Raw genomic sequence first — 16,835 nt, 5'->3', positions numbered from 1 at the left:
TTTCCCCTTTAACCATATTCCATCCCTCCGAGGTAGCAGAAAATCCAATTTTGATCATTATTAGGATTCATTTGCTACCCAAGTCCATTTCACTTGGAGAGGTCTAGTCTTTACTTACTACCAATTACTACCAATATGCCATGTGCTCTCACTGCCTTAATGCCTAGCAGATGTGTTTCCTGACTCAGTGCCTGCTTGGCACGGCGATCTTGGCTTTACTTGGAATCTCCGATGCTTAGTGCTCAGAATCCATACTGGGGCTAAGCATGTGTCTTCATTTAAGATCCCAGCACCTCCCTCACCGATTAGATTCCTGACATTTGCAGAAGAACCTGCAAATCGTGTTTCCTTCTGTTTCACTTGGCTGCCACTTACCTAGGTAGCCTCAAAAGGCCACGGTTCTCAGTCTGTAAGTCGCTATTCTCGTGTGCCTGGGTCGAACAACCCTTTTACCGGGGTCTCCTAAGAGCTTCGGAAAGCAGTTGCTTACATTATGATTCGTAACAGTAACCAAATTGCAATTATGAAGTAGCAACGAAACTAACTATGGCTTGGGGTCAGCACAACATGACGAAGTGTATTACAGGGTCATCGCATTAGGAAGGTTCACAGTGTGAACACAGAATTACCTCATTGGGTCCAGGTGAGACCTGGGCGCTAAGAGACCTTTTCTTCTGTACTGGAGCTGGGTAACAGCTGTGCAAGGGTAGAGGCTGACCACTCTTTACATTCTTTCAAATGGCTGAGAAGGAATTAGCTTTTAAACGTGACACGTTTCCTGTTTCCATACTTTGAGGAGATCCCTACAACCACCACACGCCCACTTTCTCTTTTACATGCCGAAGCGTGGGCGAATTTAGGAATTGAAATCATAACCACCAAGCTGTGTAGAAGCTCTAAACTACGTGCCTTGGACTCTAGAGCGATAAAGGGCGTGGTAATAGCCACAGTTCCTATAAAAATACCATGCTCAGGGTCATGCCTGAGAGGCAGCAACAAGACTCATATTCAGAAACCTTTAATATCAAGGGGAAAAGTCTCCGTGTGCCTAAGCTCCAGGGCTGGAGTTCAACGTAATTCCAATTTTACCGTAACTTATTTAAAGCAAGAAAGCCTGGGCAGTGTGTCCCTGCGTCTAAATAAGGTGCTCCTTCCATCACATCAGAGAGATTGGGCGTCCCTCAAGTTAGAAGTGCCACGCCCAAGCAAACCTTAACAGCAGCAGGCTTCAATTTACCAGCCTTTCAATAAAAAAAAAGACAAGGGAAAAGAAGAAAGGACATGCGCAGTGCGGCTCCACAGCCCCACCCTCTCAGCATCCTCGCCACGCATGCGCCCTCCCGCCCACCAATTGCAGTTCCCGCTCGTCCCCGCCCCCTCTCCCGCCCGGATGTTATTTTAGATCGGCCGGATGTTGTTGTGAGTCCGAGAGACACGTGAGGCCCTGCGACGTCATCACCAGGCACGCGCGGGGAACATGGCGGCGGCGGGCGTTGTGAGCGGGAAGGTGAGTAACGGCACCGGCTCCTGCGGCTGCTGCGGCCGCTCCTGCCCGGTGGCCTGCGGCCGGCGGGCGGCTGTCGAGCGGGGAAAGCGGACCGCGTCGGCGTCGGAGGTGGGGGCGGGGGGCGGCCGGTGTGTGACAGCGAAAGCGCTCCGCCGCCGGGTGTCAGCTGTTCCTGCGGTGCTGGGTGAGCCCGGCGTTGGGAGGTTTCTGCTCCCAGGCCGCGCAGGCCTCCGCGCTTCTGCCTGGCTCTGCCTCGGAGCTCGGACCCTTTCGGGGACCCCTGAGTCTATTCCCTTCTCTCCCCCTCAACCCTCCCCGTGACTCTAGTTCTTCAGCTCTGCTCTTCCGACTCCAAAGCCTTTTGTAAAAGCCTTTTGGGGCGCCACCCTGGCTTGGCTCTCTTGTCTTCTTTCGGAGAAGGAAAGCGTCTAGTCACGCTCGAGAGGAGCTCTCAGCTGTGATCTCAGGGCTTGGGGTCCTGTTGGGAAATTACCCAGTTGCTTGATGGTTGTGAGCAGCAAGGTATGCTTCCATGGAGGGAAGTGGCCATTGGCATGGCGCTAGGCGTAACTAGAAAAGCGTTGGTTAAAACATTTTTATTTCTTAGATGTCATCGAGGGCGTTTCTGTGGGGATGCTTGTCAGTGACACCCTCGTAGTGGGTTGGGGCCAGCGTTAGGCACGGAGAGTTTTTTTTTAAATTGCCACCCAGAGGGACAGGTTTTGCGTAGATAGGGTTATCTACTTCATGACATGCACCTGGCAGCACTTCCCAGTCCCGAGTTATTTCGTAAACGTCCGTGACCGGCTGGTAATGACTCAGAGAACACTGAGGAAGGCTTACGTGTTGCAGATTCTCTTCTTCCTCCAGTTTCATAAATGTTCTCCTTGCTGCATTTCACCCCATTTTGAGTTATTTGGCAGCGTTTGTAGAGTAGCAGATTGGGCAGTGGAATAACACATAATGGTCTTATCTTCGATGTTGGTTGTGACCTTGGAAAATCGGGTAATTACGAGGTCTCTGTTCTTCGGCGTCGTTAATCTGCAGAATGGAAGGGATGCCAGGCATCTGCTACTGGGGTGCTGAGGAGCGCACGAAGCTGAGCAAGCCAGAGTGAGTATGCGTACATATTTGTGCTCTTTCGAATAATAGGGGCATCTTTAGGGTTCCTCATATCCTTGCTGTTTTAGTCTTTTTGTATTTGAGGTGAGTGCTAATCATCTCTTGACACATTACAAAGTAGCAAGTTATCTTTTGGTGTTCTTGCTTTGGGCTGCTTCAGTCTAGTCTGGTACTTTCCAAGATGAGATCTTTACAACTTTAACTGCACTTCTCTTTTCCAATTTATTGATTCTGAAAAAAACCCTTGATAACGCAGTTTCCAAACCTAAGGTGCTCCCCACCCGCTACACCTTTAATACCTTTCATAGACTGACTTAAACGTAGCCTTGCATTTTGTAACTCTGCTTTATCACCGAATTTGAATGAACGTTTGTGTCCGTTCCTATCACTCCACTAAAACTGTCTTCCTGTACCTCTCATATGGTATCTCGATTAGCAAAATGTATGGAATTGGCCCTTACTAAGTTCATTTCTGGCGTAATCATTCTGGTGTCTTCATTCTTCTAGTTGCATGTAAAACAGGCGCGAAGGCATTGTGCAGTTTTGTTTTGTTTTTATGGCAAAACTCTTAAAATTTTTTTTAAAAAAATTTATTTATTATGTACACAATGCTCTGCCTGCATGTACATGCCAGAAGAGGGCATCAGATCACATTATAGATGGTTGTGAGCCACCATGGGGTTACTGGGAATTGAACTTGGGACCTCTGAGCCATCACTCCCACCCCAAAACTGTCTTTTTCTTTACCAGAAACAGATAACCTTTACCCTGTTAAAGAATCCAAAATGATTAACTCACCATAAAAAGATAGTAGCTTTATGGCTGTCCCCACTTAACCATCTTTTGTTTAGGCAGAGGGAATATGGTAGAAGTGAGCAAATTTTGTTTGGCTTTGTTTTTCAAGACAAAGTGTGTAGCCCTGGTTGTCCTGGAATTCACTCTGTAGACTAGGCTGGCCCTGAACTCAGAGATTCACCTGCCTCTGCCTCCCTAGTGCTGGTGCTAAGGTCGTGTGCCACCTCACCTGACACGAGTAGGTAAATTATTAATCTCTTTCCTTCCTATTCCAGAGTTTCAGAATTACAGTTGTATATGTTAAACAGAGTCACAAAATGTTCAGTTGTGATAGTTCAAAAGGACAAGCCAAGCCCCACACCAAAGGAGTAAAAGCTAGGCTGCCAGTTCTGAATGCAGATCTCAGTGCTGACGTCTAGCCCGAGAGTAATTGCCTACCACTGTGCCTTACTTTGCTTCTAGGGCCTGGAGGTGATGAAGGAACTTAGTTTTTTTTTTATTCAGAATAGGAATGAAAGGTCATGGTCAAGAGCTTAGAGTGGAGCCAAGTCTGTTTCAGAAACTGGCCACTTCCTAGTGAGGCCCGCCAATTAATCTCTGTGCTTCTGTTTCCTTGTCTGTAGTAAGATAACAATGCTGCGTTTATGTGGAGTTATGGGGGTTAATTACTAAATGTATCGGAGTGGGGCCTGACCCATAGTAGATACTGGCATGTGTTATTCTTTGAATCAGTTTCCCTGTAGTCCATTGGTTGGATATGGCAGAATCTTAAAAGTTTGACTGTATTATTTTGGTATGGGTGTTAATCTCTTTTTCATTCTTATTTTTGGTAGTGAAAAGTACTGTTTTAGAAGGCGTAGTTTTGCCATTTTGGTTGAGAGCCTAGCTTTTAACAGCAGAGCTGTCAATGCAGCCAAAGAGATCATAGAGGTTTTTGATGATGAATAAATGTCATTATGCTGTGTCAGTGGTTAAGGAACTAGTCCTAATTACTTAGTTTCGAACCTGGCTCAACTGCTTGAGTTGTATGACTTTGGGAAAGTTACTTAGCTTCCCTGTGACCATTACTCATGTTCATAAAGTGGTATGAATATATTTCCAGCATTGACCTGTAGTGAATTAAATGAGTTAATGTTTGTAAAACATTTACAGTAGTTCTTGGCATCAAGCATGTGCTCAATAAACATAGCTGCTGTTTAACCACTGTTAAGGAACATTGGTTTTGAATAGTTATTCATACTGACACTTTTCTGCAAAGAAATAAAAGGCAGTGCACAAGTATGAAAAGACTGTGGTTATGAAATAGAGGGGAAAGCATATAATACTAGGAACTAAACGGTTGGTTATTTAATTAAACTTTAGTGAGCTACTATGTGGCCGTGTTTTCTTTCAGCCCCAATAAAAACCTGGTCAACTCTTAAGAATTTGGGACCTGTGACAGAATAAAGGACTCCTCCCCCAATAAACTAGTTTGAATTTTGATCAGAAAACGTGACTCTGTGACTCTTTCCCACGGTGCAAAATAAGTGAAATTGTGTAGTGACCCTATATCCACTGGTGAAAGGAAAACAAAGCCTCAGAACATCCTGTACTGTGTGTCAGTGCACAGCGACTAAATATGGAATACCAATACAGTGTATTCAGTTCTCTGATGGGTGCTCAGTTTGTGTGTATTAGGTTTCGGTTGCTGTGATGAAACACTATGACCAAGAGCACTTGGGGAGGAGAGAGCTTACTTCATCTTACAACTCCCAGGTCGCAGTACAACACTAAAGGAAGTCAGGAAGGAACTGAAGCCGAGACCTCAGAGGAAAACTACTGGCCCCTCCTGGCTTGTTGTTGAGTTTGCTTCCAGGACCACCTGCTCGTGCACAAGCATTCATTCACTAATTAAGAAAATGCCTCACAGGCTTGCCAACAGGCCAGTTTTTCTCAACTTGACAAAAAGAAACAAACAGAAACCCAAAACAACAAAACATATAATTAAAAAAAAAACCCCAACAGTATGTATTTGGGTTATTCTTGTGTATGCTGCATTTTTTTTTTTTTTTTTTTTGCAGTTTTTGAAAGTGGGATTGAGCCAGGCGTGGTGGCGCACGCCTTTAATCCCAGCACTCAGGAGGCAGAGGCAGGCGGATCGCTGTGAGTTCGAGGCCAGCCTGGTCTACAAAAGCGAGTCTAGGACAGCCAAGGCTACACAGAGAAACCCTGTCTCGAAACCCCCCCCCCCCCCCAAAAAAAAGTGTATAGGAAGTGGGATTGAGTTTGATTGACAAGCCTGGTTAGTTCTTCGCTATGTAGGGTAGAAACACCTTTTCCAGAGAGCAACCAAACAGGGAGGGGCGAGGAGCTGCGCTGGAGAGTGAGGTAAGTAGAAGCTAACAGTGGATCCGCCTCTGTTTTAACAGTGAACAGAACTGAGTGACTGGAATGAAGCAAAGGAAAAAGAGCATGAAAGTTTTGGCATCCTCTGCTGGTTCCAGTTCCATTGTTCTTCTGCAGATACTGAGCACATGTGTTCCCAGCTGCATCAGGGACGGGGCTCTGTCACATAGTGCTTGCTCTCAGGGTTTCTAGACTAGTTTTCAGAAGGCAAACACGGCCAGTTATCCTTTACCCTGTCTCAAGAAGATATGCAGTAAGAACGGGAAGCCACTGACGGAGGATGTTTTCAGGGAAGTTTTGTTCTGATGACCTGTAGGTTGATCAGTTGTCTGTCATCAAGTTAGACTGTGAAACATTGCACTTTGCTTAGGTCCTGACATTGTAGATAATCAGTGAAAAGAGCAACAGATAGAGAAAATGAGCAAGGGACCAATAACACCTACCATTTTATAACTATAAAATCCTACTGTGCATTTTCATTCCCTGGTTCTTAAAAAAATATAACTAATTATTTTCTATTTTGCTTGGTGTGTGTGTGTGTGTGTCTGCCTGCCTGGGTTGGGTTCGGAGGTTGGAGGAGGATTTCTCTTTCTGCATTTACCTAGGCTTTGGGGATGGACCTCAGTTTGTTAGACTTGCATGGCAGCCATTTACTCACTGAGACATTTTGATTTCCTTGTATTAAAAAACAAAACAAAACAACTTATTTTAACTTTTAGAAGATGTGTGTGTGTGTGTGTGTGTGTGTGTGTATGCTGTGAGTGCCATTCGTACACCTAAAGGGCAGAGGACAACCTGCTGAAGTGAGTCTTCCCTCCACATCTGGGCTCGGGGGAACCGAACTCTTGTCCTGAGTTTTGGCTGCAAATGCCTTTACTTGCTGAGCCATTTCACTAGCCCCTTGTTCTGTTTTGTTTGTTTTGTTTCATTTTGAACAATTCGAAAACATTATGAAATCAGCAATTACTCTATCAGAATTTGGTTTGAAGACATTTTTAATAAGAAATTATTGCATGGGTTAAAGTTGACCACATCTATTTTCTGCTAGGCATTTTTTAGTTTTGTGAAGTCTTTATGCTTTGAAAAGGTAAAGAATGTTCTTTTTTCAGTTATACATATTTTATTTTGAGATAAGCCATCACCATTTCATCTTAGCATTTAACATTTTTTGATATTATAATTACATTATTTCCTCCTTCCCTTTTTTCCTTCCGAACCTTCCCATATACATCTTTACTGTCTTAAAGTCATGGCCCTTTTTTCATTATTGATACATACGTGCATTATATACATATGCCCAAGCACATAAATATAACCTGCTCGCTCAGTCTGTGTGTTCCTTGTGTGTGTGCTCTTCCCTGTGAAGGGCTTTCTCTGCATTTCTCAGCATTTACTAGTTGCTGTAGTTCTGGGTGTAGGGTTGGGGTCTCATTGCTTTCCTCATCTGCTTACCGGGCCAGTTGTCCTCCCTCAGCCCCTGCCTAGGCAGTCCTATTGGTGAGGCGTTATGGCTGCACGTTCTGACAGTCCTAGGAAATACAACCCCACAGCAAAGGCCCTGGTCCTTCGGCTCTTACACTCCTGTGTGGTCTTCTAAAATGATCCCTGAGACATAGGTGTGGAAGTGTTTTGTAGGTGTGTCCTCTGAGACTGAGCTCCACACTCTGCATTTTGCTTGGTTGTGGTTTTCTGTAGTGGTCTCTGTCAGTTACAAAGAGAAGTTTCCTTGCCAAGCGGTGAGGACTATACTTAACTGTGGTATAAGGACAGATGTTTTTAGATTGTTGTTAGGGAGTATACTGGTTTAGTAAAATGGTGGTTATGGCTTCTCCTCCAAGATCAATGACTTTATAGCCCTGGGTAGTTGGCTAGGTTTCCAGTACCAGGCGTGATTTCCCTCTTGTTGAGTAGAAAAATATTCTTTAAAAGTTTCTGTTATTCTCAGCTCAGAGGTGAAGAGCACTGCTCTTCCAGAGGTCCTGAGTTCAATTCCCAGCAACCACATGGTGGCTCACAACCATCTATAATGTGATTTAATGCATTCTCGCCCGCAGGTGTATTTTCAGACAGAGCACTGCATATATATTAATAAATAAATATTTTTAAAAGTTACTATTATTCCTTAAGGCAGGGTCTCTTGTAGTTTAAGTGGCCTTGAACTTGCTATGTAGTGAGGGTGTTTTTGAAGATCTGTTCGTCTTCACATCCCAGATTATAGGCACCCTCCACCATACCAGGCTTATGTGGTTCTGGGGGCCAGAATCCCAGGCTTTGTGTATGCTAGGTACTCTAACAGCACACCAACAAAAATATTCTTAGTATCTAGTAGGTTTTCCTGTAAACTTTTTTTCCTTTAGATGAGATCTTTCTTAAACTATGGTAGCTAACGAGATTCTTAGAGGAATATACCCTTTAAATTTTTATGACATTCTGTAGCTTAGCAAACATTTGAATACTAGCTGTATGCTGGGTTCTTTGGGTATAGGCATGAATCAGATAGATTTTGCTTTGTTTTATCTCCTTTGTTTACTGAGACATGATCTCATAGTACAGTCTAGTTTTACACTTAACTTTTGAGTCTTGAAACTTTGATCTTCCTGCGTTCATCTCTCAGCACTGGGATTACTATCATGCAAACACTGGAATTTAGATAGTATTGTTTAAAATGTTAAAATTACATTTTATTTATTGTTTTTCTATAGTGTGTGTGTGTGTGTGTGTGTGTGTGTGTGTGGTGTGGGGGTGTGTGGCATGACACAGCGTATGTGTGGAGGTCAGATAACAGTTTACATGAGTCACAACTTTAAGGAGGCTGTTCTCTCCCATCACGTGAGTCGCTGCATTGAACTTGATTGCCAGGCTTTTTGTGCCTTTCCTTCTTGTACTATTATATATATGTAATTGCTAGTGTAAGAGAAGCCAATATTGATTAAGTCATCGTGTCACTCCTCAGGCTGCTAGATGATTTTTGTCTTGCTCATGTCTGGCTTTTTGCGTACTGATATCCTAATAAAGCCACAGACCTCCCTTTTGTTGAGGATTGCTGCACTCCCTGTCTCAAAGGAACACTCAGGATTTTCAGCCCTGTCTCTAAATAATCTCTCTACCAGCTCTATCCCTGACTTTTCTTCCCCTTCCTTCACAAAAATCCTATTTTGGCTTTGTCACTATCTTCCTGGCCATCTCCCTTTCTCGCTTCCTTCCGCCACTGACTTAGTTGAATCTCTCCATCACTGGCTGTAAGACAGTGTGTAGGCCGATCATAGACACTCTCCTGTTAGAAGGCAGTGGGCTTTCTTTGTCTTCAAGATAAACTTCAAACTCCTAAAATAACTGTGAAGACCAGGCATCTGTAAATCAGATGAGGTGCAGGGGTATGGGGGACAGTCTTGTTTTCTTTTGAAGGGTTAGCAGAAATTGTGTGTAGAGAGGAGTAATAGAGAGTTTGAGGAAAAATGCACAAGATTTTCAGGGAACAGGTGAACTCAGAGTGAGCAAGGGCAGAAAGGTTGTGTATCAGGAGCTGTAATGCCATGATAGAGCTGAAGGGCAGAGTCCAGAGGAATTTAAACTGCCAAGATGTCTATAAAGATGAGTTGTAGTGCTGGTGGCCTATCACACACCTTCCACAGATAATTCCAAGAGGAGGATGGAAGAATGTGAGCAAAGGACTCCAGACACGATGAAAGGCCAGTGTCAGGGAAGGCCAACAGATTATAGTATGTATAGGGTCAGGCTTTCAGGGTAATTGACAGCTGCCACTATATGAAGAGCAGGTTGTGCTGAACATGACGGCTTTAGATGACTGTGCAAGTGCACATAGCAGCAGGTTGGTGCTTAGATGTTTCGTGTGGAGCACATCTACGTCCCTGAACTCAGGGTACCCTTGGAGATTCTTTCTGTAGCTAACAGCCTACATTATTTTCTGGAAGCCAAATAACTTTTAAATAAGCTAAATTTTTGAAGCTTTTTTTTTTTTTTTTGCTTGCTTGTAGATTACTTTATAAAATTCACATAGTTGGTAAAGTGGATGTTGTGCAGTAGCTGTTAATTTGGAGTAGCTGCGTACTCGTAGAGATTTAGAGCAAGCAGCTTACCTCAAGCTTAGTGATGAGTACTGTGGCTGAGTGCTTTTCATTTATCATCTTTAGTTTTTGAAAAGAGTTGGTGGTGCTGGGCGTAGCGGCGCGCGCCTTTAATTCCAGCACTGAGGAGGCAGAGGCAGGCGGATCACTTTGAGTTCGAGGCCAGCCTGGTCTACAAAGCGGGTCCAGGACAGCCAAGGCTACACAGAGAAACCCTGTCTCAAAAAACCAAAAAAAGGAAAATAGTTAGTGGCACTATAAATAGCTCAGTTCCACGCCAGTATTGAAACTGGACGAGCCCACCGCTGTCCTACACCTGCTCTCATTACAGCTTCGTTAACGCTCGCTCTTAAATTCGGCAGCGCAAAAGTGCATCTATTTCTGTCCGCCAAGTTGAATTTATCTGTGTTATCTCATTTTTGCTGCTTCATTTTCACCTTTGGTGCTTAATCGAGGTCAGCAAGTTTGTAATAAGTCATTTTCTATAGCCCTCAGAGTTCTTGTTTAATTATAACGACCCCCCGCCCCCAGCATTTGAGGCAGCAGCAGCTCATGAAAACCATGCTTGGTCCTGGACTTGATAACAAAGCTGAGGATGACCTTGAACTCTTCATCCTCAGCCTTCCAAGTGCTAGAATTCTAGGCATGTGCTGCAGTGCCTGGCTTCAGAGTAATTTTAATAAATTACCTGATTTACTTTCTTTGCTAACGGCTATTAATGTTAGTAGGACATCATTAGAAGTTTTATGTATCACTCAACAGCCTGGGAATCTTAACAAATGTTCTAAAAGTGTGTGTGTGTGTGTGCGCGCGCGCGTGCACGCGCATGTGGGTTTGCACATGCCATAACACATGTATGGATGGAAGCCAGAGGACAGCTCTGGGGAGTCAGCTTTCTCAACCAGGGGATCTGGGGCTTCAATTCCAGTCATCAGGTTAAGTGCTAAGCTTTCCCACTAGCTCCACCTTAGCAAATAGTTATTTAGAAAGCCTCACTATGGAGTCCTTCTGTCATGGAACTCGGAGATCTGCCTACTACGGTCTCCTGAGTGCTGGGATTAAAGGCATGCACTACCATGACTGGTTATTTATTTATTTTTAAGTGTTTAATTTTTTGCATGCAGTCTGTGCATCTTATATGCTTAATTATAACACCTCTGCAATAGAACACAATAGGGCTAGGGGATAGTTGGGAAAATGTGTACAGATGCATCTTTTTTGTGCTAAATATTTTAAACTGGTTGAGTTCAAACTGGTTAAGAGGATGTAAAATAGAGATGAGGGCTTTATAAAATAGAGATGGGGCTTTATAAATTGAGTAGCTGATGCTGATCAGTCACTTCTGTCTATCTGCCATCTCAGGCAGACTAATTTCTAGAAGTTAAAGTTACCCCTTTGAAATCAGAAAGCTAAACATGTCTGCCTTCTACAGACAATACAGTATAGTTTAGAATTTTGAGTTTTCTGACAGGTAGTTCTCTCAGTATTGAAGAGGAGCTGGCTGTTGTGGTATGTACCTGTGGTTTTAGCACTCTGAAGGCAGAGACAGTTTATCGTGAGATGTCTTATTTATCCATCTATGGTGATTAAAGTTTTGTTGGGGATAGCAGTCTGGCTGGCATCTGTGGTCTCTTAAAGTCTGTAGTACATCTCTCTAGGCCCTTTGGGGTTTTAGAGTCTCTATTGAGAAGTTAGGTGTAATTCTGATAGGTCTGACTTTATTTGCTCCTTAGTCTGTTTCTCTTGCAGCTTTTAATAATCTTTTCTTGTCCTATACATTTAGTCTTTTGATTATTTTGTGCTGAGAGGGACCTGGTTTTTGGGTCCACTCTATTTGGCATTCTGTGTGTGTTTTGTACCCTGAGAGGCATATTTTCATGTTTTTAGGTCAGGGAAATTTTTCTATGATTTTTGTTGAAAATGTTTTCTGTGCTTTTGACTTTTTTTTTTTTAGCTTGGAGCTTTTTAGATTTGACATTTTCTTTGACTGATGTATCCTACTGTGTTTTCAGCGCCTGGGCTTGTCTTTTCTCTTTCCTGTCCTGTTGGTGAGGGTAGACTCTGGTTCCTGTTCATGTTCTTAAGTTTTTACTTCCAGGTTTTCCTCAGTTGGGTTGTCTTTATTGATTCTGTTTCCGTATTAAGTTCTCAAATTGTTTCATTCACTTCTTCTCCTGTTTGTTTTTTCACAGATTTAAAAAATATTTTTAAAAGATTGGTTTATTATTATGTATACAGTACACCTGCAGGCCGGAAGAGGGCATCACATCACTTTATTGATGGTTATGAGCCACCATGTGGTTGCTGGGAATTGAACTCAGGACCTCTGGAAGAGCAGTCAGTGCTTTTAACTGCTGAGCCATCTTTCCAGCCCCTGTGTGTGTTTTCAAGACAGGGTTTCTCTGTGTAGCCCTGCCTGTCCTGAACTCACTTTGTAGACCAGGCTGGCTTCTGTCTCCCTGAGTACTGGGATTACAGGTGTGTTTCCCATCCCTGGCTTCATAGATTTCTTTAAAGGATTTATTCATTTCATCATAGAGGGTAGTTTTTACTTACTTGTTTATTTGTTTTTGATGCTTCCGCTACTTCCACTATGTGGGAATCCTCAGGGCCTGCTCTGGTAGGCTGTATTGGAGGCATGCCGTCCTGGCTGTTACTGATTGTGTTTTTACCCTGACATCTAGGCATCTGGGGTTGAAAAGATTATAATTCTAGGTGCTGATCTCTGGTCTTATCTTTGTTGCAGGGTTTGGGGTTGTCTGTTTCTTTGTTTCTGTTTTCTTTCTGTTTAGTGTGGTCACTGTGTGTTGCCTGGTAGGAAATTGTTTTGGGGTCCTGATAGGTGTGGCTACTGGGTAAAATGTGTTTCTGGGTGTTGGGAGCTGACACTAAGGAATGAGGGTAGGCTTTGGCGTGGTTGGGGCCCTGAGGGGCTCCAGGCCTGAGGAAAGCAGGGTGGGTGTTCCACTGGGATCTGCTTGGTGGGAATGGGGCCAGAGAGGGCCAGGCAAGAACCCAGAGTTTTGTACCTGCTAGGCAATCATTTATGCTTGCCCCATCTCCAGACTGCAAATAGTCGAATTTATTTATACATTGGCCACGTAGCATTTAGTCCAACATTATTATTATCTTTGGTTTTTTGAGACAGGGTTTCTCTGTGTAGCCTTGGCTGTCCTGGACTCACTTTGTAGACCAGGCTGGCCTCGAACTCAGAGACCCGCTTGCTGCTGCCTCCTGAATGCTGGGATTACAGCTGAATAAAGTGATTTTTATCAATCTGAAAAATAATTATGTATCGAAGCAAATTTCCTTCTAATTTATCTATGTTTGAAACTTACTTAAGTCTGTGTAGTATGTTTTAATATAGGTTGAACATTTCTAATCTGAAAATCCAGAATCTGAAATGTCCTCAAGTCTAAAAATATTTCAACACTGAGTTGACACTATAGGTAGAAAATTCCACACCTTGACTTCACCTGCCTGGTTGCAGCCAAGATATGGCCACTCTAAACCTATAAGGTTATCTTCAGACTATGTGTACTTAAAAGGCATATATAAAACACACAAGAATTTTTATTTAGATGTGGCCCTGTTCCTAAAATATCCATTATAAATATGGGAGTATTCATGAATTTGAAATAATTCTCGTCCGAACCACCTTGTGATACATTTGTTTGTATATGAAGTAATCAAACACCTTGGGGACGGGAGAGATGGCTCAACAGTTAAGAGCTGTTCTGGGCGAATTCAGGTTCAATTCCCAGCATCCACATGGTTCACAGTTGTCTGTAACTCCAGTTCCATGGGATCTGATGCGGTCTTTTGGCCTCCACAGGTACCAGGCACGCAATCGGTGCACAGATGTGCATGCAAGCCAAAAAGAAAAGGATACATCTCAGTTATTTTTGAGAAATGTTGAAAAAAAAGTATGACTAGAGCTGGGGTTCATTAGTATTTGTCATGTGAGTGTAAGTTCAGATCTGTGCGTGTACATACACACATACACACTCAATGCACACAGACACCAAAGGGAAAAAGTTCTAGTATAATCTTGTTGTTGCTGTTTCAGATTATATACGAACAAGAAGGGGTATATATTCACTCATCTTGTGGGAAGGCCATTGACCAGGACAGCTTAATTTCAGGAATATTACGTGTTTTAGAAAAGGTAAGTTTCTGGTAAAATGGTCTATTTAATAATAGTTTATGATAGTGATTCTCTTCAGGGCTTTTGAAGAAGAGTCTGATTTCATGTGTAAGATAGTGTATATTTGAACAATTGTAAATTTAACATTGAGATAATGTTAGAAACAAAATACCTTAGGTAAACCAATAAAAATCATGAAATATTTTAAATGTGTATGTAAAGCTGGTCTTAGCACTTAGGGAGGCAGGTGGATCTCAGTGTTATTAAGGCCAGCCTGGTTTACATAGCGAGTTCCAGAATAGCCAGGGAGTGAGAGGGATTCTGTCTCACCAAGAAGAAAAAGGGTTATATAAAAACATTATAGTAGTAAAAACTTTTCATAATGAAAAATGATTAGAATTAAATCTCTATAACAATTATTGTTAAATGATAATGTTAGTGTTTGAAAAATATTAATATTTAAGTGCATAAAATTTTATTTTGCATTTAGAAGTAAAAAAATAGATTAAGATACAGATATAATTCATGGTTTCTTTCTTCAGGATACGCAAGTATTGATGAGTTCTCAATATATTTTATGACCTCTCTCTGTAGGATGCTGAAGTAATAGTGGACTGGCGGCCATTGGATGATGCATTAGACTCGTCTAGCATTCTGTATGCTGGAAAGGTATTTAAAACATACAAATAGAGAACGCCATCATGTTTGTTTGTGTATGTGTGTGTATGTGTATGTAGGCATGCCCGTGTCCTACCACCCTGCTTTGATGCCCTCCCCTGTCTCGCTGCCCCGTGTGCTGGTGCTCTTCCTTCCCCACAGTCGCTCTGTGTGTCCTCAGGATCCCCCAGCCCTCCCTGATCTCCCTCTACACACACACTCACACACACACACTCTCACATACACACACTCACGCTCTGTCTCTGTCTCTGTTCTGCATATGAAAGGAAATATGCAAGATTTGGATTAGGACACATTTTAACTGTTGTAGCTGTAAAGAATCTGTTTTAAGTAAGGTCACATTTACTTTTTTATTTATTTAAAGATTTATTATGTACACAGTGCTCTGCCTGCATGTACACCTGCAGGCCAGAAGAGGGCATCAGATCACATTACAGATGGCTGTGAGCCACCGTGTGGTTGCTGGGAACTGAACTCAGGACCTCTGGAAGAGCAGCCCGTGCATTTAACCTCTGAGTCATCTTTCCAACCCTCACTTTTTTATTTTAAAGGGCACAAGACACACAAGTCTGCCCGTAGGCATTAGGAATCAGCATACCATTTGATTTTTGTTTCTCTAGTGAGAGATATGGGGCATCTTACCATAAGAATAGATGTCTATATATTATTGGAGAAATGTCTGCTCTTAAGTACTTTGCCATTTGATTGTCTTCTTTTTTTTTTTTAACTCTTGCAGACCTAGAACTCATCATGTAGACCATGTGTCTCACCAGCTCCTGCTTGTTTGCTTTTTTCTCTGTTTTGTATGAACTTGTAGAGTTGTTTTGTAGTCTGGATATTTCTTTTTTGCTTGTCATAGATTCCCAGGCTCACTTTAACTTGTGTATAATGTTCTTTGTAAAGAAGTAGATGTAGCCAGGCATAGCGGTGCACGCCTTTAATGCCAGCACTCAGGAGGCAGATGCAAGTGGGTCACTGTGAGTTCGAGGCCAGCCTGGTCTACAAAGTGAGTCCAGGACAGCCAAAGCTAACACAGAGAGACCCTATCTCAAAAAAACCATTAAAAAAAAAAGTAGATGTAGCCAGGTGTGGTGGCACATGCCTTTAATCCTAGCACTCAGGAGGCAGAGGCAGGTGGATTGTTGTGTATGATGTATAGATAATCTGTATATCTGTTATATATTAGATATGTTATATATCATAAATATGTTGCTTTTTAGCTAGTTTTTAATAGTTAGAAAACACATAATTTATTTTCCATAAATGTCAAAATCTGGGAATTAGATGCTTTTTACCTCTTGCTTCTTTTTTTCTTAAGATGGCTGCCATATTTTCAGACATCACAACTCCAGGTAAAGCAGGACAATGAGGGAGCGAGGTGAGACTTACTGGGGCCAAAGCCCTGTAGACCCCAGGTTAAAGTTGAACATGCTTATTGGCACCACAACTGCAAAGAGGTGAAAGTGAGATTTTCTTGCTGTCCTGATAAAGATGGGCAAGGAGGGAAAGCTGGCATTCGTGCTGTCTGCTGCAGCTTTCGGACATCATTCACAGGGCTCGGATGTTACTCACTGGCAGGTGCTGGCTCCAGACTTCAATGTTTGTTATTGTTTCAGGACTCCAGCTCAGTTGTAGAGTGGACCCAGGCCCCCAAAGAAAGAGCTCATCGCGGGTCGGAACACCAGAGCAGCTATGAAGCAGAGTGGGACATGGTTAACACAGTGTCGTTTAAGAAGAAGCCACATACCAATGGAGGTGTGAATTAAATCTTTGAAATCTTAAACTGAACAAACACACAAATAATGCCCTAATGTTCTTCAGTCAGGAGGGGTGATCTGATTCTTCATTCGTGTGCACAGCTGGTCCTGTCCTGTTTTTATTTTTTGTTGTTTTGTTGCTGTGACTTCAAAAGAGGATTTAAAAATCACCTGTTCTACACAGAGAAACCCTGTCTCGAAAACAAACAAACAAATAAAAAAAACCAAAAAACAAAAATCACCTGTTCTATTTTTTACTAATACCAAAATAAGAGGACTTTAAAAGAGCAAGTTTCACACCCCTGTGTGACAGGTGCACATCTGAGCTCAGCCCTGGGAGGCTGAGGCACGAGGACCCT

At 42.7% G+C, this 16,835-nt stretch overlaps 1 protein-coding gene across 3 annotated transcripts in view; it reads left to right on the top strand.

Moving 5' to 3' along the window:
• The first annotated feature begins 1,371 nt into the window (after positions 1 to 1,371).
• The window catches only part of Tbc1d15 (TBC1 domain family member 15), a 51,646-nt gene continuing 36,182 nt past the window's right edge, over positions 1,372 to 16,835 (top strand). For 2 of the 3 annotated variants that reach the window (XM_051172656.1, XM_051172654.1), the window contains exons 1-4: positions 1,372 to 1,507; positions 13,964 to 14,062; positions 14,636 to 14,710; positions 16,336 to 16,474. In XM_051172656.1, the coding sequence (XP_051028613.1) occupies positions 1,478 to 1,507; positions 13,964 to 14,062; positions 14,636 to 14,710; positions 16,336 to 16,474 (343 nt within the window). In that variant the 5' untranslated portion in view covers positions 1,372 to 1,477. Of the gene's footprint in view, positions 1,508 to 1,879; positions 2,030 to 13,963; positions 14,063 to 14,635; positions 14,711 to 16,335; positions 16,475 to 16,835 lie in introns of those variants that run through there. The other variant, XM_051172655.1, reaches the window with a different exon arrangement.

The sequence above is a fragment of the Acomys russatus genome, chromosome 31 (genome assembly GCF_903995435.1).
Source record: "Acomys russatus chromosome 31, mAcoRus1.1, whole genome shotgun sequence".
Taxonomy (NCBI): domain Eukaryota; kingdom Metazoa; phylum Chordata; class Mammalia; order Rodentia; family Muridae; genus Acomys; species Acomys russatus.
The sequence above is the reverse complement of the archived record's forward strand: the minus strand, read 5'-3'. Positions and strand labels throughout refer to the sequence as shown.